A 27,891-nucleotide genomic window follows, 5' to 3' on the forward strand; every position below is an offset into this window, starting at 1 on the left:
TTTTACAACCCTGAAGGGCCACCAGTCTATCAACTCATTAAAATGTATTGACGTATACACCATTAAGGACTACAAATCACTACATATTTAAAGTAAACATTTTGATGCTACTGTGCTCATTTTTACATTCACTATTTTACACCTACAAATCACTCACAGTACATCACAGACAAAGCTCTAATGTAGATGAGTGACTGTCACTACACACTGAAGCACATGGCCTGGTAGCTAAGGCACGGTGGGTGGCCTGCTAAGTACAGGCCAAACTAAAAGGCATTGATTTTTAGAGTCCTGCCCCTCTTCAAGCATGGTAGGTCCTGGCTGCTCCACCAACAGCCACCCTCCCACTCCCACTGCAGCCAGACAGAAGGAGTTCAGCAAGGATGCTGTCTCCTTGCTGATCTCCCATTCCCCTGGCTGCAGCAGGAAACTGCATGAGTCCTATAGTCACATGCGCTCTTCCTGGGTCCCTAGGCAGTGGCTCCCTTCTGCAGCCAGGGGGACGATAAATCAGTGCTCCCTTCCTCTTCTGACTCCAGCAGGGACCCCAACACAGAGACCCGGGCAGAGCGCTTTCTTCTCTGCTGGAGCCAAGGGAGAGGAGTGCTGATCTCCCTTCCCTCTGACTCCAGCAGGGACCCCAGTGCCTATGGACCCAGGAGGAGCACTTTGCCATGCTCCCTGCTATAGCCAGGGGAAGGAGAGCGCTGATCTTCCGTCCCCTTGGCTCTAACAAGGAGCCTGCACCAGTCTTGTAGTCCTGCAGCAACGCACTCCACCTGATTCCTTAGGTGGTGAATTCCTGGTGCAGCAAGCAGGAGGGGAGTGGTGGGCCACTTTGAAAGACCACACAGGCCACTTTTGGCCCCTGGGCCACAGGTTAGGAACCACTGAGCTAGTGCAAATCCACCACCACAACCACAGAATCATAGAAATGTAGGATTGGAAGTGACCTCAAGAAGTTATCAACTCCAGCCCCCTGCACTGAGGCAAGACCAAGTAAACCTGGATCATCACTGAATATTTTTGTCCAACCTGTTCTTAAAAACCTCCAGTGATGGAGATTCTACAACCTCCCTTTGAAGCTTGTTCCAGAACTTAACTATCCTTATACTAGAAAGCTTTTCCTAATATCGAAGCTAAATCTCCCTTTAGTGGACATGGGAAGTAAATGATCACCATCCTCTTTATAACAGCCCTTGACATATTTGAAGACTGTTATTAGGACACTCCTCAATCTTCTTTTCTCAAGACTAAACATGCCCAGTTTTTTTAAACTTTCCTCATAGGTCAGGTTTTCTAAACCTTTTATGATTTTTGCTGATCTACTCTGGACTCTGTCTAATTTGTCCACATCTTTCCTAAAGTGTGGTGCCCAGAATTGGACACAGTACTCCTGCTGAGGCATCGCCAGTACTGAGTACAGCGAGATAATTACGTCCCATGTCTTATATACAGCACTCCTGTTAATACACCCCGGAATGAAATTAGCCTTTTTCACAGCTGCATCATGTTGGCTAATATTCAATTTGTGATCCACTATAATCCCCAGATCCTTTTAAGCAATACTACCACCCAGCCAATCATACTCCATTTTGTAGCTGTGGATTTGAGTTTTTCCTTCCCAGGTGCAGTACTTTGCATTTGTCTTTACTGAATTTCATCTTGTTGATTTCAGACTAGTTCTCCAATTTGTCAAAGTCATTTTGAATTGTAATCCTTTCCTCCAAAATGCTTGCAACTCCACCCATCCTGGTATCATCTGCAAATTTTACAAGCATACTCTTCACTTCATTATCCAAGTCATTAATTAAAATATTGAATAGTGCCAGATCCAGTGTATAAGGTCTGAGGCCTTGTTTTTTTGGCTAAGCTTAGGCCTTGTTCATGAGCTAAGCAGTAGCAGCCATATTAGGAGAGACAGCAGCCATAAACTAAGTAGCATGTAGTCACATCTTCACATTCCTGAAATTACATCAAGAAAACGTAACATGTCCTAATAGTAACAATGTCCTACTACCACCAGACAAAGAAACAAATCTTAAGATGTTTAAAGAAAACTTTGTTTGATAGCATTCTGTCTGGCAAGGAATTACTTATCAACAGATGTGGTTGTAAAATCTACAGTTCTTATTGTTTTGTCTTTATGGCACCCACTTCTCTATTGTGTTTCTGAATGTTTTCTGTCTGGTTCTTTGATTGGTTCCATCTATTGCATAACCAATTAAGGTGGTGGGATATGATTGGTTAAAGAACCGTTTCGTAATGGGCTAGGATTGGTGTTTTGTAGTACTTTAGTTTAAAATGATTGATTAATGTACAACTAAGCCGGGTCAAGTTTTAACTATATAAACTGGGATCCAAAAGGAAGTTCTTTGGAACCTAACTCCAGGACACAGCCCAAGATCAGAGCTGCCTGCCAGACCCCAACACCCAACTGTATTTACAGAAGCTGGAGTCCCCAGATGATCTAATCCTGATTGGTCAGCAGGAGACATTTGTCTGCTTTATTGGGAGTGGTGAGCATTGTATGCTTAGCGTTTGTATTCTATTTTAGTAATTGTTAATAAATAGAGAATAAGGATATTACTGTGTAAGGCTCCTTCATTGTTAACAGATCCTGCAAACCTGCAGAGAATTATGCCCAAAGCCGTATGAATTGGGAAAGGATAGGTACTTCAATTTACCAGGTTACACCTGGAGCCCTACAGCTTGAGAATGGGTGACCCTGATCCCTAGTGTGTGAATTGGATAAGGGTAGGTGCCTTTCCCCCAGAGCCCTATGGATTGGGAAAGGATGGGAGTGCCTTAACCAGGTTATGCCTTGAGCCGTACAGATTGGGGTAAATGTGGGATGCCCTAGTGTGTGGGTAACATCAGGACTGACCCTTGTAGGACCCCATTAGATACTTCCTCCCAGTTTGACAGCAAACCATTGATAACTACTCTTTGAATACGATCTTTCAACCAGTTGTGCACCCACCTTACAGTAATGTCATTTAGACCGCATTTCCCTAGTTTGCTTATGAGCATGTCAAGTAGAACTTTGTCAAAAGCCTTATTAAAATCAAGTACTTGGGACAGCTGGTGAGGATTCCTTTTTGGAGTTCGGAGGATATTTTGGCGCCAACAGTATAGAACAGGCTTTATCTCAACGAGTCACCAGCAGATGTGTGCTGTACCAGAGGAAGAGAAAACCTCACTCAGTGTCACAACTTCTCCCATCCCCACTCCATGCACAGCATCACCTCTCTATGAAGTGGGGCAATCTTTAGTCGCCTTGTTTCCAGTGTGTGTAGGGGCTGCTTCCAAGCATTTTTCAGGTTATCCTTTTCAAGCTGCAGATCATGTGGCATGGTATGAGGATTGATGCCTGGGGCAAGAAAGAAACATCAGTTGTAAGATATCTCCTCACCATTTAATAGTTATAATACTTCTCTTCATCAATATAGTAGATGAATAAAGACATGGCTAATTCAGTAAAAGTAGGAGGTAGCGATACACATGTGCACACCAGAAATCAATCCCCTAAGAAGCAATTGCATTAGTTCAGCCACAAAAGAAAGCTGATACACATACAAGCAGCTCTAATATACAGTAGAACCTCAGAGTTACGAACACCTTGGGAATGGAGGTTGTTCATAACTGTGATGTTGGCCTCCAGGGGAGCCATGCTGAGATAGTTTAAACAGGGCAAACTGCAAAGAATGAGGCAGGCAAAGCCCTAAATACTGGTGGTTTTTCTTCCATAAGATATACCAAGCCAGCAACAAACAGCTTCTGATCACCTCACTGGTCATTCAAAAGACAAAACAGTTTCCTTAAAACTATCTAGCCCTTTGTCTAGCACCCAGACAGCCAAGTCAGATATGATGGGGATTACTGAAAATCTTTATCCATCATATGTAAAAAAGTTCTACCAATCCCAAAGGATTGGACACATTACCAAACAGGTCAATGAATAGTTCAGATCTTACCCAAATACATGCTTAAAGCTAATGCTTATTAACTAAACTAATATTTATTAAAAAAAAAAAAAGAAAGAGTAATGGTTAAAAGCTCAGTGTACATATACAAAGGAAAATAAAGTTATACAGTAAGTCAGTTTCAAAGAAGAGATGATAACTGAGTTGCAAAGTTCTAAAATTGCAAAGCCTCTGAAATTACCCAAACAGCTTGTGGTCATCAGTTCTTGTTTAGAGATTTTTTGTTAGAAATCGAATCCAGAGAAATGAAGACTAAATAGTCTATGTACAGAGTTTGTTCTAATTCTCCCATGAGAATTAGCAGGGTGATTCCAGCCTGGTGCTGGGAGCCTGATCTTGTGATCCAAACTTTCTCTGACAAGCTTGGACAGATTTGAGATAAAAAGGATCAACCTTGAAGTTTCCTTTATAGTTGAAGCAAGGTGGGCACTTTCAGGTAATTCCCTTATGTGGGCTTTGATGAAAGCAAGCCAACCTTTGATCTTTACTCAATGGGTCCTTCCTCAGACAATACAGTCAGCAATAGCCATTTAAACTACCAAGACAGTCCACAGATATTTCCATGAGCAGAAAATAGTAATGTATATTGTCTTTTGAAGTAAAACCTTCATTTCCTAGACACACATTGTTAACTGTGCTAATGCAGAAAATTACCAAACAGTTTCCTTAAACCTCAAAGAATAATATAGGCAAATGATGTTATTACAAAGGCTAGATATTAATATTCCCTTTTGACCTCTTAACAAGATATATGTAAACAACATCAAATAACTACCAACAATACACTTGCATATCAAAGCTCTAGTCTACTTATAAAGAATGACCCTCATTATATGTCTTTAAAGGTCAAATTTGGGTCATGCAACTTGCAAAGTTGCTTAGCCCTTTCTGGCCCAGTGTCACAGTAACTCTGAAATGTTCGTAACTCTGAAAAAAACATTAGGGTTGATCTTTCAAAAGTTTACAACTGAACACTGACTTAATACAGCTTTGAAACTTTACTATGCAAAAGCAATATGCTGCTTTTAACCATCTTAATTTAAATAAAACAAGAACAGAAACAGTTTTCTTACCTTGTCAAATCTTTTATTTTAAACTTTCCCTTTATTTATTTTTTACTAGCTTATGTTTAACACAGTACTGTACAGTATTTGCCTTTTTTTTTTTTTTAAATCTCTGCTGCTGCGCTGCCTAATTATATACTTCCAGCTCCAAATGAGATGTGTGGTTGACTGGTCAGTTCATAACTCTGGTGTTTGTAACTGCGAGGTTCTACTGTATTCTGATTAGCCGAAGTGAATGGGATGAACACATATCCTCTTACTTGTCATATAGGGAACACACACCTATTACATTACAAGGGACTCACGAAACAGCGAGTCCCTAGAAAGTCTGAATATATCAAAGAAGTTTTCACCTTTCTTCCCCATCCTTTACCTTTCAAGGACATGGATGAATGTACAGTTTCCTTGGAGCTGAGGTTCAGACTTGTTTGATCAGGTTGGTACTTGTTGACAGCTTGGACCAAAGGCATAGATTTCTGGGACCAAGAAAGAAGGAAAGAAAAGAAAAAAGTTTAATGAACATGCATCATGTTGAAAAGTGTCATTTGCCCCCCACTAAAACACAACTGTCTTTGAGGAGAAATACAGCAGCTGTCTATATCAGTAGCACTACATAGGAGAATCATAAGAAGGGAAATAAAAAATAACCTCTTCAATTGAAACTACAGGAGAAATTTTAGGTCATTAGAATATAACTATGTGGATTGGTAGTTAGCTAAGACACCTGCCCAATCCTCTGTCTAGCAAAAAGTGACTGATGTGAACACTCCCTCAAATGCCCCAGCCTTCACCGAAGCCATCGGCCTCTGGCTGCAGAATGTCTGGAAGTGGCTTCCTTCAAAGGCCGTTGGCATCTTAAGTTTGCTCAATGAGGCTGTTAAAGAGCAACACACTAGCATTCTTTCCCAGCTTCCATCCTGCTGGCCTGGGGATCTACATTATAGATCTACAGGTGACTCAATTTTGTAACTCAATGAATCTCCTCCAGAAATCCCTTTACCTCATAGCACCTCTATGAATCATAATATCCCTTTGCCACCTTCCAGAGCAGATTGGGAGAGGGAACTACTTTTTGTCTTTCTCCAGGGGCAAGACCCTAGGCTGGGCTGCAACCAATAAGTCCTTCTTCAGCTAGACAAATTCAGACGGGCAATAAAGCATAGATTTTTAACAGAGACGTTTTTAACCACTGGAACAATTTACCAACGGTCATGGTGGATTATCCATCACTGGCAATTTTTAAATCAAGGTTGGACGTTTTTCTAAAAGATCTGCTCTTAGAATTATTCTGGGGAAGTTCTATGGCCCATGTTACACAGGAGGTCAGACAAGATAATCACAGTGGTCCCTTCTGGCCTTGGAATCTGAATATGTAGCCCACTTGGATGACATAGATATCATGATGTACACAAAGTTTCTTCCAGCTCACACACTGATCCAAAGAACAATAAAAGTGATCTGGGGACTGGAAGAGCTAAATTTACTAAGAGATATTAAAAGAATGAAATGCGGTAGGCTATATTCAGCTTGATCTGGGGTGGAGGAAGGGATTTGATATAACTGTCTACAAACATTAGAAAGCAGGAACTCTCATTAAAAAATTATAGAGATGAGCAAGATTCAGCCCCCACATACAAGTTTTATAGAGGGGAGTAAAAAAAAAGTTTTATAGAGCCTTTGTGTGTGGAGGGGAGTATATTCTCCCCTAAGAAAATGTTTGGTTAATATACCCCATACGGTGGATTTCAAGGACAAAAATCTGCTCTTCTCCTAATTATGCTTATTTTTCTAACACCAGTTAATAACGAACAGGCAAACCTTAATACTGATCACCCATTCCCTTCTCCTTCCCTCCCTTCCTCTCTCCGCAACACACAACCTTGGCAATCCAGTAAAGATCAACTGGAATCCAATTTACTCCCATTGTACATGAGCAAAATATGCTGCTCAGATATGTCACTCCCTGCTTTGAATCTTTTCAGTGAATTCCATATCAAGTTCAGTTTTCTCAACCTTTCATTCAAGGGTTCTGCAAAATTCAGCCCCTGCCCACATCTCACTTAATACTGGCCTCCCACTGCCTGTGCTCTTTCCATGCCACCCTTCTCAATACCAATTTTGTACCTGTTTTCCACTCTATCTTCTATGAAAAATCCACACCACTGAGAGATATAGTTAAATGGACCTAATCCCCACTGTAAACAGTACTAGGTCAATTTTAAGAATTCTTCTGTCAGCCTAGCTACTGCTTCTCAGGGAGGTGGATTAACTACAGTGACAGAATAACCTCTCCCATCAGTGTAGGTAATGTCTACGTTGAAGCACTACAGTGGCACAGCTGCTGCTGTGCCACTGTAGTGTTTCATATGTAGACAAGACCTCATACGCAGAACACTTTCCCTGGTTCTTGTACACAAAATGACCACCTTTTCCTTCCTCCTAACACACTGCAAAGCTCATCAGTGTTATATGGGCTGAAAATTGTTGTTAACCTTAGGCTGGAAATTAGGTGGTTTCTGAGGATTTGGAACAGTTTCCCAATAACAGGAGTGGGTGCCAACAATCAAACTAGTTTTAAATGGAGTTTGGCAACTTTATGAATGGGATTATATGACAGGAGGGCTGCAATAACAGGAGACTGGACTTGATGATCCAGGAGGTTTCTTCCAGTCCTATGTCCTATATTCCTTAATCTAACAAAGAAAGAAATATATTTATAAGCAACAAAAAGATACTTGCTCTGATATCTAAGATAACTGTTTTAGCTAAGGTATTCCTAAGATATTTGTCACCTTGTATCCAAGTACAGACATTACTGCTTTTGCGTCAGTCCATTGTCTGGTCACTTGGGCCAAGATTTTCAAAAATAGGAGCCTCACCTTAGGCTCAAAAATAAGGAGCAAGATTTTCAAAATGCTGAGCACCTAACAGGTCCCATTAATATCAATGGACTTGCTAGGTGTGCAGCACTTTTGAAAATCTGACCCTTTATTTAGGCACCTAAATATAGATTTAGGAGACTAACTACAGGCTCTTATTTTTGAAAATCGTGGCCCTTGTGTTTTATTAACTTGATCTTGCACGTTCTCTGCATGTGGAATTCTCATATGTTCATCTAACTTGACTGAGCCTTGTACAAAACAGAGGAAGGCAGAGCATGCTGACATGCTCCATAAATAAGAAGTTACTGTTGCTAGCTGGTTAAACTTGGAACACAAGCAATGTGTTAGGTTACTAGTGAATGAACAAATAAATAGTGAAAAGGGATTGTACATTTACCCATAACAATAATTCATGTTGCTCCATCTCCCTTTTGGTTTAACAAAAATTAAATCTTCAGACCTCGATTCCTTCATTGCATTGGAAATCGCTTTGCAATGGTTTGAAAGACAAGAGGAAAGGAATGCAGTGCACCATACTGCAACTTATTAATCATAACTACTGTAATTTTGAGATGTTCAATTTTATGAACTCCTCAGTCCCCAATTATTTTGTAAAATTGGGGTTCTACTGTATTTAAATTTTGTGAATCTTAGTAATATTCAAGCACTTGGAATAGGCATCTAAACCAAACATGCCTGTCTGTCCCACCTCCCTCTCTGACTTCTTTGTTTCTTAGGGAGGCTCTTCCTTGGCTCAGGGAGTTAGAGTATGGGCAATGATTATCAAGATCTATGGTTAGCCAGTAAAGGGTACCTTCTTTGAGTGTAAATTCCAAGACAGCACAGAAATTGAACAAAGTGTTTAAACATAACTCAGAGTAATGGAATGAAGATGATCAAAAGATATAGATGGATATTAAGAAACCTTTCCTAATGGTGAGGGGAAAGTCCCTTCTCCCAAATCATTTAACAGTCAATTGGACAAAAGAACAGGAAACACATCTGCACTAGCAGGAGAAAGGGGAAAGATGAAAAGATATGCTTTGTTGCACATCTTCATGAACAAGATGCTCTTTACCTTGCATGATTGAGTGGATGGCTGAAGAGTCTTTTCTGGGCCGCCAGAAGCCTTTGAGGAAGCAAAAAGGACAGAGGATTCTGGGGAAAAACAGTGACACGTATTGCCCATTATTTTTAAATGTGTGACCTAGGACCAAGTCTGGGTAGAAAGAACACTCTACGCCGGGGTGGCCAAACTTACTGGTCCCCCCCCAGAACCCTGTCCCCGCTGGGCAGAATCCTCTAGCCCCCCCACCCTGCCACAGGGCAGAAGCTCTGAGCTCCCCACCCCAGTCTGGTAGGTGGAGTATGGGGAGGGAGGGGAATAGGAGGATCTGCGAGCTGCACTTCAATTGTAAAAGAGCTGCACGTGGTTCATGAGCCACAGTTTGGCTACCCCTGCTCTATGCAAAGCTCTGTTTACCTGGGACTCACCGCATGAGATCTTGGTTCTGTCCCTGTATTTACAGTCTGTATTTGTTAAGATTCTTTGTGTTCCTTCCAGAATGATGAATATTCTCCCCCATCCCTATTAAACATGCCGCCTTTGCAGTCCCACACGTCATGACCTTGGATGAGACCCCCATTGGGATCTGTCAAAGCCACTTTTTAGCTGGCCAGAGTAGGTACTGATGTGTAATATACTGTGTTCCCGGCTTCCCTCTAATGCTTGTGAATGAGAACCTAGGAGAAGGAACGAAGTCCAAGTCTCCCACAGCGCAATGCAAAGTACTACTCCTATAGAACCAAGCCTGGTCCCTGCAGCTCTCCCATTGCCTGATAAAATTGAGAGTAAGAGACAGACAGAACTGAATGCAAATCTGCATGCTGGCAAAGAGCACTTATCCCAGCTTAGCTCAGGTCGTCCTTGATCATTCAAAAGTTCTTTAGCCAGGATTCTCAGGGTGCAATTGAGTATTTATTTATCAGTTCTCTCTCTGACAAAAGGGCAGCTTACACAGACATCATTCAGATACAATATATCAGCATGGAGCCAGGCTTGTGACTCATACTATCCCATTTTCCTAACTCCACAGCACAGCTGTTTATTGGTCCTGCAAAGACAAGGCATCTTGTAGGGAACAGTGCATGTCTGATTTAGATACCAAGCCCCTGTTTAGCTCAGCAGAGACATGAGGGGGAAAGGGGAAGGGGAAGCTATTTCATCAGTGCTCTCACCCTTCTTCTGCTTTCCCTTTGTTGACAGCAAATCTTCCCTCCTAAATCTCTCTGGTTCCAGCTGAGAGTAATCCCAGCTGCTGTAGTTCCCTGGGACAGGCAGTGTGCCTAAGGAAGGAAAAATGAGAAATAGTGAGAGAGACTGGAAATGAAGGAGAAATAACAAAAGTAGTAATAAGAGAAAGAGAAAATAATGCTTGGCACTTCTGTAGTACTTTTCATCTTCAAAGTGTGCAACAAACATTAATTTAGCCTCACAATGCCCCAGAAGGTGCTGTATCATCCACATTACACAGATGGACACAAAGGCAGAAAGTTGGTAATTGCTCAAGATACCAAAGGAAATCAGCTCCAGGACAGGGTATAGAATTCAGGAGTTGCTTGCTCCCAATCCTATGTTTATATCATGACTAAGACTAAAATTTGTATTATTATTTCATTTGAGGGGACAACAAAAGAGAATCAAAGTAATAGGAAGAGAGAGTGATAGTGAAGGTGAGAATGAGACAGAGCAGAATGAAGAGACAATGATAGAAGTGGGATAAATTGAGGAAGGAGGAGGTAGTAAGAGCAGAGTGAAAACCCAGTTTTCAGGTAGTATTCATTACTTCACAGGCTGAAAATGTCCACTGGACTTTATCTCCTGTCTATCCAAGAGGGATGAACTGCAGGAAGAAAATATCCCACCCAGAACACTTGAGTCCCAGGAACTGATTTTATGTTTGCTGCAGGTCACCAAAGTGAGCATGGTAATGGAGAAAGGATGACCAGGAATTTCTCCCAGAGATCAGAAAATTGTGTATCAGGACCCCATATTTAGAGATGGGTGAAATTTTTCAGATTAATAGTTTATTCGCCAAAAATACAGTTTTTGTCAACATGAAACTATTGATGAATTTGACTCAATTAGTTTGACAGAGAAAAACCTTTTCCAGGCCAGCAACAGGAGATATGGATTCAAATCCCTCCTCTGAATCAGGGAAAGAGAAGATATGAATCCACATCTCCTACCTCTCATGGGAGGGCCTCAATTGCCAAGTTATACAGTTGTTCTCACCAGGGCCACCCAGAAGTTTGGGGGGGGGGGGCCCAGAGCAAAATCTGAAAATCCATCCCCTTCCAAAAACATTAGCTCTAAGGGGAGGCTCCGGTGGGAGAGGGGGGGGGAGTTTGAAGAACAAGCCCACCCCACACTCTTCTCACAGTGGCAGTTCCTGTCCCACAAGGCCGGGCCTAGCTCCCCCCTCTGGGCATGGTGACATGGCACCTAGGGTCACAGAACCATTCAGCCTGATCCTCGTGATACTTCTCCCTTATGATAGAGGAGCTGCCAGCCCAAACCTGAGTGGCACTATGACCCCAGCAGGTTACAACTCTACTCAGTTTGGGGGTCCTCAACTTGGGTCCTGGGGCAAACTGTTGCTCCCCATACCTTCCAGGCAGCCCTGATTCTCACTCACTCTCTCTTTGGCCCAATGAATATTTAAGTATTTATAGAAAGTGAAACAACTTTCACAGGAGAGATTGAGAGCAACCCACCTTAAAACAGCTTGGTGGTTACAAAACTCACGTGGGAGGGGAGAAATCTGTATTAAAGTCCCTGCTCCAGATTGGAGATTCAAACCTGGGTCTCCCATATTCCAGGCAAACATCCTAATCACTGGGCTAAAAGTTTGGGACATGGACACGCAGCTTGCTGGACTGACAAAGACTTTTCAGATTTGCTGACAAATCCTGAACATTTTTGGAACTGAACAGACTAACAGAGCATTTTTTCTGATTTTTTTGGTCTACTGGCTGAACCAAAGAGTCAATTATTCACACTGTTCTACCCTTATTTTCCTCTCTATTCTTCTTGCCCTCTGGTACCACAGGATGGAAAGGAGCTAGAGATATTTTTATTAAGTCCAGCGAAGGAAGGCAGAGAAACAGTTTGAAAGGATGGAAAGTATTCTCCTCCATTTGGCTAATATGACCTGCACATACAGCTTTTTAAGCAGGAAGAAAAGACCTCTCACCTGCCATCCACTCTGACAGCACATTGCAGAGCTGAGACTTGAACTCATGTGTATTGAACCAAGATCTTGGGAAGCTGGAGCAGAAGCAGGTGTACAAGGTTTGGCTCAGCAATGAAGGGAAAACCTAAGGGTCAAGCAAAGAAAAATCAGAACTCCATCAATCTAGACATGTTTCATGAGAGATCTTGGGGACAGTCTGTTCTTTCTAAGAGCTTAAAAGGGTCTGTATTCTTTCATCCCATATACAGGGACTATCCAGAACTCTAATGCAGGGAGATTCAGTCATAAAGGAATATTCTCCGTTTGAATATAAACAATCATTTAGACAGCATTGGAATTTTGTTTCTTGAGCCCTTTTTCCTGCTTGTTTTTTTACCTTAGAAACATCAAGAATGTTAAGTCTGGTTTGTTGGAAGACTTCTTAGTGTATGTGGACCTCTCATACCTTAACTGAGGAGATGCAGGGGGATGTCAAATCCTAAACAAAGCCATCCTACCTCCCAAATACTTGTTAAACCCCTGCATTACATAGATGTTCAGACAAACGAACCAAAACCTAAGTTTCAAAGAGTTTGAATAAAAATCCCTTTCCTTTATAGTTGCTCAACTTTCAATCTCTTGTGATGTCACTAGTTCTCCAGACACTAAATTCTTCTAAGGGGAGACATGAATTTCTAAATCTCAGAAACAAGCAGAAAAATGCATCACTGGGGGCAAAGAAGGAGACAACTCCCACCCCCCTTTTTTTCCCTCTTTCTTTGAAGGTCATGTTTGCCAAAAGAAGCAAGAGGCATCAGAATCAGATGGGCCATCAGTGTGGACATACAAGGCCACCAGGGTGAGGATAAAAGACTGAAGTGAAAGAAAGAAATAGAGCCAGACAACAAGGTCAAGGGAAAATGAAGCCTGAGGCAGTAAATAAATAACTCAAATAGAGAGCAGAAAGAGCTGGATGGAGTTAATCTCAATGGAGACAAAGGCATAGAGTAGGGGGGAAGTAAACCTATCTTCTCAAAAATAAAAACAACCAGGGAACTAATATGTCATTTGCTGCCATCAGATACTTTACTCTGCTTGTGTGTTCTGCCCCTTCCCTCATCCTAGAGCTGTCTTGTCTGTTTATATTGTAAACTCTTCAGGGCAGTGACCATCTACTATTTTGTGTTTGTACTGGGCCCCATCCTTGGTTATCCTTAAGATACTACCATAATCAACATGATTGATAAATAAATAAATAATAATAAGTGTGAGAAGTGGGTGCCAATGCTTCGGCCTACTGATTGGGGGGAATTGGAGAAAGAAAAGGCAATCATAGATGCCGAGTGAGATGGAGAGAATCAGCTTTCAATGAGACAAGGAGATGGAGGGAGTCCAACATAAAAAGGTTGGGGATCAGGGTTAGTTTCTTGGAAATGAACCAGAAATTACAGAAGGCAACAGGGAATTCACAGGATGAGTAAGGATGAAGGTGAAGAGCCTGTGGGATGGACATGAAGACATGGGAATGAACAAGAGGAGGGTATGAAGTGTGAACCTTGATGGGGAGAAACGGAGCAGCTCCTCAGATCTCATTACCCCATGATTTTATATTATTAAAAGATATTCACAAGACAAGAGCATGAACCACTTTGCTCATCATGAAGCATTCCACACTGTGGGGATGGATATCAGACAAGATATTCTGATATTCAACAAGAGTTCAAGTCCAATTGATCACTGTACATTTCAAGCCCTGGAAGAATTAATTAGTAAGTGTCTGTACAGCATTCTAAAAATATAAAGTGTTGTTAGGGTCAGATAATCCCTGTGGCCAGAGGTAAAGGGTCAGATAGTGGTGGATATTACCAGGTCATTTTACTGCTGAAGTGTAAAGTCTATTGCTTTTTCTAAACCGCTTTTTACACTCACTTTAATAAGAGCCTTCTCGTAGCGAAACCTGTGACAGTCAAACAGGAGAGCAGCGTAATTCTTTGCAATGCGATCAAACAGCCGTCCCTGAATCTCTCTATTTGGCTACCAAGAAAGAAATGAATGTATAACTGAAGAGGCAGTCACCTACCCATCAAACCACAGCTACATGAAGATCCTCTATTCTGTCTGAAGGTTCATGTTCTACTACGACATGAACAGGGTGGATTGATTTAAATCAAAGTATTTTAAATCACCGATTTTAATAATGATTTAAATCAGCAAGCTGGAAACCTTGATTTAAATAATTTATTTTAATCTTGTTATCTATTTGTATTCTTTAGTTATTTTTCTAAATAAAGGTTGATTCTCAGTAGTTGGTAACCATTAAAACATGTTGATTTGTAAATAAATAAAGCCTTTACACTAAATTTGGTACATCTGATCTCCTTTGTAAAGCATTTTAAGATTTACTTATAAAAAGAGCTATACAAGAGCTAGGTATTATTTATTATTATTATTAATTTTATTTTGCTAATCAGGATGATCAGTATATTTATGCACATTTATTTAAGCAATTATTTAGCTTAACATACATTAAGTTAAAAAGGGTGATGATGCATTTCTTATTTACCACATGATCATTGTTTACTCACGATTTGTGTCAAGCAACATTTAGATGAAAATTGGAATTAAATTAAAAATGCATGAAACAGCATTAAATGCATTAAAATAAAACTAACAAATGTGCTGGATACATAGGGAAAAAGGTAATTTTATAAAAACATATTTTGAATTTAAAATTAGCTGATTTATTAAAGTATTATCTGTAGTTAGTAAATTTGGAACAGATTCTTTCTGGTCATCAGCTCCCAATCAGTTTCTCAACTTTGAATGAAATCATTGAACTGAACTAGTTGAATAAACTGAAACGAAGAAAATAGTCTCTCTGCACCCTCCGAAAAGGCAGTCAAACGCTGGGTTAACACTTTGACTTTGATTCCAGGTGCTTAGCCAGTTCAATGGTTTGACTTTTTTTTAAAACTTCAGTAGCAAATATATACTGATGAAAATTACTTTTTCAATGTAATTTAAATTATTTTAATTAATTTTTTTCTAAACTTGTTTTCTTGTCTCACCCACACACAATTGCTCTCTCCCTCTCTCTCTTTCACCCCACACACACAATTTAATTTAATTTTAATTTTAATCACTGATTTTAATTCTGGACATGAGATCACACAGGAAATGTCTTTTTGGTAAGAAAATTCATCTGACATGGAAACAGTTTTACTAAGCAAAATAAAAATTCTTGCTGTTGATTTTAAACTTTTCGTCTTTTAGCCCATCAATTAATTTAAAGAACTGTGAGCAACAATAATGAAAATAAATACAGTAGGCCAAACTCTGCTCTCAGTTAGACCACCAGCATATATCTGGAGTAACTCCATTGACTCTACTGAAATCAACAGTCAGAGCATAAATAAGAGCATAATAATTTGGCACAATATGTGTGAAAACAGCTAGGATACAATTGTATGTGGTGGCTCCACAGTAACATCCCAGTAGGAGAGTTGGAGCAAAGGTGGCTTTAAGACATCTTTTTACCCTGATGATTCTGAGCTGGTTAGGGGCCAAAAAAGCCCAGTGGCTGCTCTTAAGTTATGGCAGCTGCCCCAGAGCTACCAAGTGGCAGCTCTACAAAATGGAGCTGTTCCAGAATCTCTTTTGTGTGCTGCATGACAACCCCATTCCCAGCCCTGCTGGTGGTACACCCTTACACCAGGGCTTCCAAGGGATCTGACCTAGGATCCCCCTCTAGTCTGTAGTGCATTGGGGGCCTGGCTGAAGCAGGTATTTGCTGCCTAGAAGGGAGAGATGGAGCAGAAGTGGATCACACTACACTACAGATATGCAATTTCAAACTTTTGTTTTCAGTATTATTCTGAGACATTTATCAAACTTACCCTCTGGCAGAGACTCTATACTCAGTGGAACTGCGTGAAATACATCAATATCCAGCCCTTGTCCTAAGCTCTTCCATACCTGATATAAGTGGAGAAAAAACCACCAGAAGCTGTCCAACAGGATAGCATGGGAGACTGGAGCTGTGAGAAACTTCTGCAGCATCTTTGAAGGAAAAGGAGTCTGGCAGAGAAATGAAAACTTTGCAACATCATGCAGCACAGACAAATGAAGAGACACTCACAAGACAGATCACCCTCTGATCTTCACCCCCACCCCCCATTTTCTCAACTGTGCCATGAATCCATCCTTAAGAACCTCCTAATCTCTCATTTACAGAGCCCTACAAGCAGCATGCCATTTCTGAGAAACTAATGCACCCTTCTCACAGCACTCATACACATACATGTACATGGCAATCATGCATATCCACTCATGCACTCATATGTAGGTACACGCACGCACACATGCATGCACACATTTTGCTGGTCCTTGTAAGTATGCAGAGTACCTTTCCACTTGCTGACTTTCTCTGGGCACACACCACTTTCTCTACAACATCAGTCAGCTCCGTCCCGTTAGGCAGCGGTGTTGGCTCATGCTCGCTGTACCCTGGGTACTGATACAATTCCACCAGCTTGTTCTTTTCTGATGTATTCTGAGGCTAGAGTGGAGAAGAGGGAGGAAAGACATAACACAAAACAGATATACTAATGACAAGTTCCTGCAAATCCCCCAGCCTGGTGCTTTACATCTCAAGGGCAGTGTAGAACGGGCTCCTGCCCAGTCTGGTCCTGGTGGCCCTTCCTCGGGCCCAGGCTCAGCAGAAGGCCACTGCGCCCTCCACCAAAGAGTGGATATTAGCGTCCGCAGGCTATCGCCCCGGACTTCAGGCAGGGCGGGTGAGCAAGGAGCAGTGACCTCGGGTCAAGTGGGCAGGAGACAATATTTGCTCTTTGGGGGTGGCAAGGATAGAGGGGAGGGGAGGGGGACGCAGGCCCACCCAACTCCACTGCGTCCCAGCCCAGGGCCCTAGCAGTGGCAAAGGCATTGCCACTCAGTCGGCGGGGCTCCTGCCGCAACACGCCAACTGGGCTTACCCCTTGTACAGCCACGCCTATGGCTGTCCCTGGGCTCTTTCCTCCCCGTATTCCCCAGTACCTGCATCCGTCGGTTCCTCCGGGTCGCTGGGATACACCGCCCGGGGTAGACCAGCCAGTCCCTCTTCGTCCACGGGCGGTAAGCTCCTCAGTGAGGGGCAGCTCCTCCAGGTCCCAGGGCTTGGGGTAGGGCTCAGCCTCCAGCAACTCCTCCAGGTCTGGTCCTGCCTCCAGGGGTTCGGCATCCGGCAGCTCCTCCAAGTCCGGGCCAGCTTCCAGGGGGAACTCCTAGCCCTTAGTTTCAGGGGGCTTTGGGCCTTTGGGCCTGTAGGCCTCGGCCAGTCAAAGGGGCCTGGAGGCCCAATCCAGGCCTTAGAGGCGGGCTGCTGGGGTCACTCCTGGGGCCTTGATGCTGGAAGGTGGTTGCCTGGGGCGGAGGCCAGGCCAGGCCCAGCCCTTCACTGCAGCTGGCGGGACAGCACCTCTGCCTCTAGCAGCAATCCTCTCCCTTTTGAGCCACAGGGCCTGCTTTTTGTAGCTGCAGTCCTTACTGAGGCTCCACCCCCCTGCTGCCAGGTTGGCCGGCTGGCAGAACCTATCGGTGGCCGGCTGCCCGGTTGCCGGGCAGACTGGGCTGCTGGCCTGTTTAGGGCCTGATCGTGCCCTTGCAGCCCTTCCTCGGGCCCAGGCTCGGAGGAAGGCCACTGCGCCTTCCTACAGGCAGGAACTAGCTATTTCAAGTCTTCATTTATCTGTTTTTTTAACTATAGCTAAGATTCTGAACCTCGGGTCATGAGACTTCAATGGGGAGTGTGCGAGGCAGGGGGCCTGGTCACCAGTCCATGACCATTCCTTGTCCCCATTGAAGTGGATATGCTCAGGCACTTACAATTGGTCCAGATACCAGGAGTGCCCATTAAGGGTTTTGAGCCTGTCCTTTTAGAGTCTATGGGAGTTTTGCCATTGACTTCAGCAGCAGCAGGATCAGACCCTAAGCATTGTGCTGATTCTCATGGTGGCTACTCCAAAGTATCACACAAAAGATTTTGAAGTTTTACCCCTGGAGGACTGGTTGCAAATGGCTGAGTGTCAGATCATGGTTTGAGAGGCTGAAAATCACAGGTCTACAGAATCTGACACCCAGCAGAAGATGGAATTAGGGGAAAGGAATGAGAGGAGTATGCTGCAGTCTTTATACTAGTTGTTGTTCTTTTTCCTGTGTAACTTCCCTTTCCTCTGCAGACTCTAGGGAGAGGGCAATCATGATTTCCACCTGTGTAGAGCTTATTACTCTTGGGTCTGTGACTAGTGATCCATTGCTAGAAAAAGATCCACAGTAAGATGCCAAAAACCGTTAGGGGCATGATTGTAGGAGTTACACATGAGAAACTGAAAGGCTGAGATTATTTTGCTTGAAGAAAAGAAGTTAGAGGGGACCTGACTGACGGGTCCACAATGATGAGCAAGCGGCCTAGGCTTGGCTTACACTACAAAGCTAGGTTGATGTAAGTTGCCTTGCATCAATCCGTTTATGCACGCGTTTACGCTCAAATTTGTTTTCTGCCAATGTAAGTGGCCCATTACAAGTGACACAGTAACAACACCTCCCTGAATGGCGCTGAGCCATGGTTGACACATTATGGTTGACACAGTGCAAGTGTAGACACCGTATGACCTGTATTGACCCTAACAGTTCTCTAGCAGGTCTCTCACAATGCCCGAGAATGACCATTATGGCCACAATTGTGAACTCCACTGTCCAGGGGTCATGGAGACCATAAGACATCACTCCTCCCTTTAAAACTCCCATGTATCCTTGAAATGCCATTTCCTTATTGCCCAGCTTGGTGAGCACACCTAACAGCTCTCCCTTGTTGTGTACAGCTGCGCAACCGACCATACTGGTTATATGCTCTAGACACACTCCTGCCTGGAGTAGACAGGAGGTATTAGATCTCCTGGGCCTCTGGGGAGAAGAGGCTGTGCAGGCACAACTATGGAGTAGTCACAGAAATGTGGACATCTACAAAAAGACTGCACTAGGGATACAGGCAAAAGGGTATGACAGGGATCAGCAGCAGTATCACATGAAAGCAAAGGAACTGCAGCAGGCATACTGCAAGGCCAAGGAGGCCAACAGTCAATCTGGTGCCAAGCCACAGACCTGCTGGTTTTACAACTAGCTGCATGCCATACTTGGAGACCCCAGCAGCATCCCTCAAACCACCATGGATTTCTTGGTGGAGCCTGAGAGAGAACCCTGCTGTGAACAGCAAGGAAAAGGAGGAGAGACATGTGGTGAGGGGGTTCTGCTATGCTGCAAGCCAGGATCTTTCAGAGACTCCATCGTAGTCTAGACATTCCTGCCAGCTGATCCAGGGTAAAGAACCTCGGATAAATGTGTGTGTGCATTCTCCTTTATAAAGTTTAAATGTGAAGATGGCCTCAGGCCCAACCTCAAGCTGCTTTTCATTGTTTTACTCGTACAAGATGAGTTGGAGAAGAGGTAAAGGTACAACAAACTTAGAGGTAGAGCTGTTATCTGCTTTTCACTCCCCTGTCGGGTTGGGGGCAGGGGCTGTGTAGCAATTTGTTTATATACATAAGGATGTCCCTTGTATCCTCCGGAGGAATCTCAATGAAATTTTCATGCAGATAGTTTGCAATCTTCTCCTGAAGGTTTCTAGGGATGGCTACTTTATTTCTTCCTCCATGGTCAGACACTTTCCCATGACACTCCACAATGACTTTGGCAGGCACCACTGCAATAAACAGGCTAGTGTCACATGGCCCAGGAGGCTTCAGGACACCAGTAGCAGCTATGCTCTCTGTGCCTTTGTTACCCTCAGGATTGAGATATCAGTTAAAATCATCACCACCACCAGTGGAAAATAGTGCCAGGATTCAGTGCCATTGCTCTGTGCTCATACCCAGGGAAATAGGAGCCAAAATGTTCCTGTTTACACAACCAAACCATTCCCTCCTCCCTCACCCACACTCCCAGTTGGTCTCATCATGGCTGCAGCTGGAGAGTGGTGCTGTGCAGAGGTTCTCCAAGGCTGAAGTGTCAGTAAGCATGTCTGATTTAAAACTTTTATGGGAGTAAGGGAAGGGAGTTCTGAAACTAAATGTTTGCTTTCCGTTGTGACTGTAAATACAATGATACATCCATCTGTTTTATTTGTAGCTGCTGCCATTACAGCTCTGAGGGGTGCCCCCTTCACACCCACCGGATGCCTGTCCATGATGAGGAGAAGTGGACTACAGAGGACATGTTCAGTGAGATCCTGCAAACCAGTGCTGCATCAGACCACGAACAGTGAGCATCGAGGGTGAATATAGCAGACAGCTTGGAGAAGGAAAGCATGAACAGGACAAATGCCCAGGAGTCCCAGCAGGGAAAGAAGAGGGATATGCACCCAGACATAATGGGGATTCTCAGAAAGCAAACACAAATGCTGCCGACTCCTGTTGACCTGTAGGTCAAGCAGTCGCACGCTCACCTCCTTTTGCAGTCAACAGACAACTCAATTTCAGCAGTTCCCTACAACCCCCAACATTCCATGTGGCAACACGGGCTGCATCCCTACCCTACCTCTGCATGCTGGAGGACAGGAAAAAGAACCACAGCGTCACATACACTGACCTGTGAGAGCCACAACTGGTGTACGTTTGGCAAAAACGGACAGAATGTTTTCTAGCATTCTAATTTTAAAGTTCTGTTCTGTTAATGTATTTTATAAGTTTATTTTCTGTGGGTTTTTAATTGCTCATTATTCTTTGCACTGTTTTTGTTACACAATATATTTTAATTTTTTGGAAATAAGTTCATCTTCATAACATATACAGCAGAATGCCTAGTGCTACCAAAAGCACACATTAATTGTAACTGAATGTAATCACAGAACTCATAACTTCAGTGCAAAATGCACTGTAATAATTATAAATGTACAGTAAGCATCAAGTAATTCATAGGTTCATTAAAAGACAGTGTGATATTAATAAATGTACACCAAGTATTGCACAACTCCTAACAATCCCCAAAACTTCAAGGCCAGGTACAACACTGTCCACCATGGCACATTATTGTGGCTGACTCTAAAGTGCTTTTTCAAGGCCTCCCTCAACTGCATAGCTCTGCACTGAGCTCTTCTACTGGTCCTTATTGCGGTTCCCCTGAAACCTCTTCCATTCAGATCCCCAAGAACTGAGTTTGTCTCCAGTCTTATTACTCAGATTCCTTTATTTGGCATACATCAAAGTTACTCTGAGTTCATCAGACTCAAGTATAGAGGGGTAGGTATAAGGCGTATCACATATCCAAACTTACACAGCAGATGTGTTCCTTGATATACATTTACACAGTACATTGCATTTACTGTACATTGCATCACACATTTTTGGATTGGCTTGATTAATTTGTAGGAACCAGTCCTTGTACAGCATGCTCAATTCACGCACTGTCCACGATTCACCTATTCTTTACCTCATCTTTCCATTCCTGACTTATCTTGTCCATTGTTATCTTGCATGTAGTAAATGGTTTCCTGGGTTCTCCCTCCTATCTTGGCTAGCTCAGACATTCTGTCACATATCTTTCTGATCCATTTACTTATATTAGTTAGAACAACTATTGTTTTCAGCCAGCTAAGTAATTTACCTCCCTACTCCTGTCTTCCAAGAAATGAGGCCTCCCCCATATTTATGTCAGACAAGCCTACATTGCTACACTTCTGTCTGGCTGTTCAAAGTCAGCAAACAGCCATTCCACTTCCGCCCTCCACTTTGGCTGCAGCTTTTCCCCCTTTGCCTCACAGATATTATGCGAGACGCAACAGGCAGTTATAACCATTAGGATATTTTTCACATTGAGATCCAAACTAGTGAGTAAACACCACCAGCTTCCCTTCAGTCTACCAAAAGCACATTCAATTATCATTCTGCACCAGTTCGGCTGGTAGCTGAATATTGCTTTGAAGCTATCAAGGTGGCCAGTGTATAGATTCATGAGCCAGGAGAGCAAGAGGTAGTTTGGGTCCCCCAGAATCACAACTGGTATTTCAATATCACCAAAGATAATCCACCAGTCAGGAAAGAATGCCCCTGTTTGCAGCTTTCTGAACAGTCCTGTGTTCTTAAAGATACAAGCATCATGACCACACTGATATGGGAGAAGTGTCTCCAGTGATCCACCAATGCTTGCATAACCATAGAAAAGTAGCCCTTTCTGTTGATGTGCTCTGTTGCAAAGTGTGCTGGGGCCAAATCACGGATGTACTGTCTATGCAGTTTGGGAACCCTAGAGCTGCAAATACATCCACGGTATCCTGCACACTGCCTACAGCCACAGTTTAAATAGCAGGATATGATTAATGGCTCTACTCAGTTGCATGACAACAGATCCCACTGTGAATTTTCCAACTCCAAAATGATTTCCCATTGACTAGCTGCAATCCAGCACTGCAAGCTTCCACAGTGAGATCGTCCCTCGCTTCTCAACTGTCAGTGCAAGTGTCAGTTTTGTGTCCCTGCATGGGAGAACTGAAGTGAGATCAGCACATAGATCAAGCAATGTGGCCTTTTGCATCAAAAAGTTCTGCAACCACTGCTCATCACTATACACCGTTACGATGCAATCCAATCAGTCAGCGTTCTTTTCTCAAGCCCTAAAACAGTGCTCCACATTCTGCAGCTGCTCCCTGAATCCCATCAACAACCTTAAATTGGTTTTTGCTATGTCCCTTAGCAACGTGTCCTCAAATAAACAGTCATGTCCCCCATTGATACGTTTCCTGTGGCTCTGCAAATACTGGAGGGATCGTTCGATCTGTGTTTACAATGTTCATGATAATAGTGCAGAGCTGTGTGGGCTCCAAGTTTCTGTCAGAGATGGTGGACAACAAGTGCCGCATGGGTTTGTGGGATTTTAAAAAGAGATGTGAAAAATTATGGGATAGGGATGGCATTATGGGATGGAAAAAACTGCATGATGGAACCTTGACCCCCAGACCCCAGAGTTCCCCACACAACTCATTTCTACCCCACAACACATTGCAAAAATCCCCCAAAAGGCATTGCATCAGAGGACGGCATGTGACACACTGGGACACCTACCCATAGTGCACCACACTTTGCATTGACATGAGCACTCCTGGTGAGTATATGAAGTGCCAAAGCAAGCAGACAAGTGTGCATGTGCACAAGCGAATATACCAACTGCGGTGGCTTTGCATGGACATAACTTGTACTGACCAGTTTGTAGTGTAGACATGGCCCTAGTGATAACTGATCAGACCTTCCCCTTCTTACCTATTCCACAACAGAATACAAGCAAGACTTGCAAAATTAAAGGGCAGTAAAATTTAGAATCAATGAAAGGAAATAATCCTTTACAGAGCATACTGTATAATCAATCTGTGGAACTGGTATAGAATGAAGCAGAATACAGGAATGGACTGACTAATGATATGATCCAATTTGATAGGAGGTGGGATAATGAACTAGACAGACCAGTGATCTGATGCAATAATGCAGTTCCTACATTCCTATGCACCCTTCCCAAAAATAAAACATATACATCAATTATTTCCCCCAGCAATCAAGAGAATTGGACTCTGTCTCTTTACAAGATGTTGTATATGTGACGGAAAGGGGAGGAATTCTGCCCCTTATCATCAGTGATCTTACCTTCTTGTAAGTGAGCTTGGTCTGAGATAGTGGGTCAAAGTCTGCTGCATGCATAGAGCGCTCATATTTCTGCACAAAGCTGCACATCTCCTTCCTATCTTTGTCTGCAGCAAGAAGAAAAAAGAATGAGAATCCTGAGGGGCTGAAGAGCATGACTGATGCCACACCGACACAAGCCAGGAGAATTTCAGCTGAGTCAGAGAGGTGAGACAGCATGCTACCCTCTACCCTACTCCATTCCAGTGAATATGAGTATGAATGGAGAAAATGGACATATCCTTCTCTGCTATCTCACCATTAAAGAATTAGTGAAGGTATTGGCTCAAGGAAGTTAAATGGCAAAATTATGGTGACATCCGGTTTACATATCAAATGAGATACATTATTATAGACCTAGGGACAACTACCTTTCCAACAACATATGGGGGAAGACAACCTTGTAATTAAGACACAGAACTAGAAGCCAGGAGATTTTTGTTCTATTTCTGGCCCTGTCACATAAACCATAAATCCTACATGACCTGGGACAAATAATTTAACCTCTGTCTGCCTCAATTTCCCCAGCTGCAAAATATCTCTCCTTACTTCTATACTGATTCATAGATTCTAAGCCCAGAAGGGACCATTCTGATCCTCTAGTCTGGCTTTCTGTATAGCACAGGCCACAGAAGTTCCCCCAAATAATTCCTAGAGCAGGAAAAATATCCAATCTTGATTTTAAAAATTGCCAGTGATAGGAATCCACCATGACCCTTGGTAAATTGTTCCAGTGGTTAATTATTTTCACTATTAAAAACATATACCTTATTTCCAATCTGTATTTGTCTAGCTTCAACTTCCAGCCATTGGATCATATTATACTTTTCTCTGCCAGACTGAGAGCCTATTATTTAATATTTGTTCCCTATATATTTATAGACTGTAAATAAGTCACCCCTTAACCTTCTCTTTGTTAAGCTAAATAGATTGAGCTCCTTGAGTCTATCTCTATAAGGCATGTTTTCTAATCCTTTAATCATTCTTGTGGCTCTTCTCTGAACCTTCTCCAATTTATCAACATCCTTCTTGAATTGTGGGCACCAGAACTGGACACAATCTTCCAGCAGTGGTAGCACCTGTATCAATTATAGAGGTAAAATAATGTTGCTACTCCTATTCAAGATTCCCATTTATGCATCCCATGATTGCATTAGCTCTTTTGGCCACTGAGTCACACTGCAGCTCCTGGTCAGCTGATCCCCCCCACTCCCATCCCAAATCTTTTTCACTAGTTCCAAGGATAGAGTCCCCCAACCTGTAAGTATGGTCTACATTTTTGTTCCTAGATGTATACATTTACCCATATTAAAATCCATATTGTTCGCTTTCACTCAGTTTATCAAGCAATCCAGATTGCTCTGAATCAGTGACCTGTCCTCTTCATTATTTAACACTCCCTCAATTTTTTTTGCAGCTGCAAACGTTATTAGTGATGATTTTATGTTTTCTTCCAGGTCATCGATAAGAATGTCAAATAGCGTAGAGCCAAGAACCATCCCTGTGGGAACCCTCTGGATACACATCCGTTCAATGACGATTCCCCATTTACTATTCCATTTTGAAACCTACCAGTTAGCCAGTTCTTAATCCACTTAGTGTGTGCTATGTTAATTTTATATTGTTCTAGTTTTTTAATCAAAATATCGCGTGGTACCAAGTCACTTCACAGTAGTGTTACGAGGCTTTATTCATTAATCTTTATGAGGTTCTCAGTTACTCTAGGCATGAGTGCCATAGAAATGCAAACTGAAAAATAAATATGCCAAAGCGTTAAGCTCTTAGTAGTTTAAGGGGAGCTCATGCATAATCTGTGTTCCAGGTTACTGAGGGTTTTTTAAATCAAAACAATGAGATTTGCTAGTGACATATGTGACACCAAATATTATTTATCATATCTACACTGCAGGTTTAGCTTCACACCATTCATTCTGGTCCCAATGCTGCAAATACTTATGTACATGAATAGCCCCATAGAACTCAATGGAATTATCCACATGCATAAAAATTCACCATGGGCATAAGTGTTTGCAGATTCAGAGCCTAAATTCCCCAAACCCTGTCTCAATTATTCACTGGGCTCAAAACCTGTCATGGATTCTCTGCAAGAGGTGTCTTCTTTGGTTGTTTCAAAGTCTTGGTCAGGAATCTAGAGCTGTCTCCAGGATATGAGGGCACACACTGTTTGTACATTCAGAATTCCAAAAATTAGATGGTAAAATTACACTTTCTGCTACCCCAAATACACAATGAGGGTGTGTGCTGCTTGAGATGCTGGTGGCATTTCAATCTGGAGTTTGCAAGAAATGTCCTAATATGTGACTCCACTGGAAGAGGGATCATTAATACCCCAGTATTAATTGGCAGGAAATGTCCTGATCTGGACCCATCTCCCCAGTAACAACCCCAAAGCTATGTAGTTAGAAATCATGTGTGCCTCTGTCCCTGGATGTCTTGTAGTGCTTCTTCTCTCTTCTGAAGCTCTTCTGTCCAGAGTGTCTGTTTGATGATTCCAAGTCCTCAATCACCTTCAACAACAACAAATATAATAGAAATTGGTGTTACAGATTAATTCTCCACTAAATGTCAGGGCTTGGGAACAAAAGGACCCCGGATTCCTAAAGCAGCTACTTGAGCTCAAATGTTTTCAGTTCTGAAATATTATAATTCTATAGTCAATTAACTCTTTCTTTCTCCTGCTTGCTGTTTCTTTTGTTATTCCCTTTCTTGCCATTGCTCGTCCATTCTCTCGCCTCTCCCTAATACTTACATACACACACATACACAGTTAATTCACAAAATCCCCATTCAAAACTGCAAGCTTCTGTTCTAATTTTAGGGTATCCTCCCTATAAATTTTCCACCTTTAAAGCACTTAGTAATTTCCAGCACCTAGACTCTCCTTGGAAGGAACAGAAGGCCACTGTTTTGCTACACCTATCCTGCTGGAATGATGCCGTGCCCAGATGTACCATCAGGAGACACAGCTAAGTCTATGCTTTTCCTTGCATATGCTGCAGCAAACTGTCTTTACTCACCGAGTCACTAGCATGGAATTTTTTCACCTCCAGTTCCAAATGTGCAATTTTCTGGTTCACTTTCTGCATACTGCCAATTAGGCACACTGAGATGGAAGGTATGTTAAGAAATCTCTTTGGAGTGTATTAATAGGTGTAACAAACCAGACAAAAATCAAGATTCTACTTTTTTTCTGATACCTTCTCTCTTTGTTGCTATTTCTCTTCCATATTTCCTCTGTGTGTGTCTTGTTTTCTCTTGCCTCTGCCCCCTGATTCATTATCTCACTAACTGCACAGTCCAAATCTTTCAGGAAAGTCTCCAAACCCCTTTCAACTGGTATTCGTACAGTGGAGCAAGAGACTTTGGACTACAACAAAATGTTTGGCAAATTGGGGAGTCCTTTAAAACTTAAAAGGGAAGGGATATTTATTTATTTTGATTTTGCCTCATAAAAGGTGCTTCTCATAAGCTCTAAATAACCTGCCACCATTGAAATACAATCCATACCAATAAATACCTGTGACAATCTGTACACCATGTTCACCCTTTTTATAAGACCATGATACATTTTGTACAAAGTATGCCTTGTGAGATATCATTTGAAAACTCATAATCTGCTGAACATTATTGTCCTGGTAAAATATGTGTGGCATCATTGTATGTAAAGTTATGAGATTCCACTGTAAAACACTGCTGTAACATGCTCCAAATTTAGAAAAGCAGGCACAAACCAGTTCCTCAGAAACAAAAGACAAACCAACACCTAAGCCAGGAGTCAACAAAGTCAAGTGGACCATCACCTAGTTAAACAGCCATTCTTCAACAGAAAGAAGGGTGTAAGCAAAAACTCTAAATATTGACAATAGAATAACTGGGGGTTGCTGTGTAAAGAGACTGGCTGTCACCTGAACCCCCGCTTGAGATAATCCTCAAAAAGGGAGTAATGATATAAGAATAGAGAACACTCACAACACAAATTATCACTC

The 27,891-nt window shown here is 42.5% G+C and overlaps 1 protein-coding gene across 1 annotated transcript in view; it reads right to left on the bottom strand.

Annotated features, from left to right (window-relative positions):
• Positions 1–24,790, bottom strand: part of FAM227A (family with sequence similarity 227 member A) — a 31,224-nt gene extending 6,434 nt beyond the window's left edge. Inside the window, exons 1-9 of the mRNA XM_067559487.1 lie at positions 23,849–24,790; positions 16,573–16,725; positions 16,143–16,244; positions 14,097–14,201; positions 12,189–12,312; positions 10,171–10,278; positions 9,011–9,090; positions 5,424–5,526; positions 3,249–3,373 (exon numbers count right to left, since the gene is read on the bottom strand). Of these exons, the coding sequence (XP_067415588.1) occupies positions 3,249–3,373; positions 5,424–5,526; positions 9,011–9,090; positions 10,171–10,278; positions 12,189–12,312; positions 14,097–14,201; positions 16,143–16,244; positions 16,573–16,725; positions 23,849–24,064 (1,116 nt within the window). The 5' untranslated portion in view covers positions 24,065–24,790. The remainder of the gene's footprint in view (positions 1–3,248; positions 3,374–5,423; positions 5,527–9,010; positions 9,091–10,170; positions 10,279–12,188; positions 12,313–14,096; positions 14,202–16,142; positions 16,245–16,572; positions 16,726–23,848) is intronic.
• Positions 24,791–27,891: the final 3,101 nt, after the last annotated feature.

Source organism: Emydura macquarii, unplaced genomic scaffold, assembly GCF_026122565.2.
Source record: "Emydura macquarii macquarii isolate MOO-44397 ecotype Brisbane River unplaced genomic scaffold, CSIRO-AGI_Emac_v2 contig_2205, whole genome shotgun sequence".
Taxonomy (NCBI): Eukaryota; Metazoa; Chordata; order Testudines; family Chelidae; genus Emydura; species Emydura macquarii.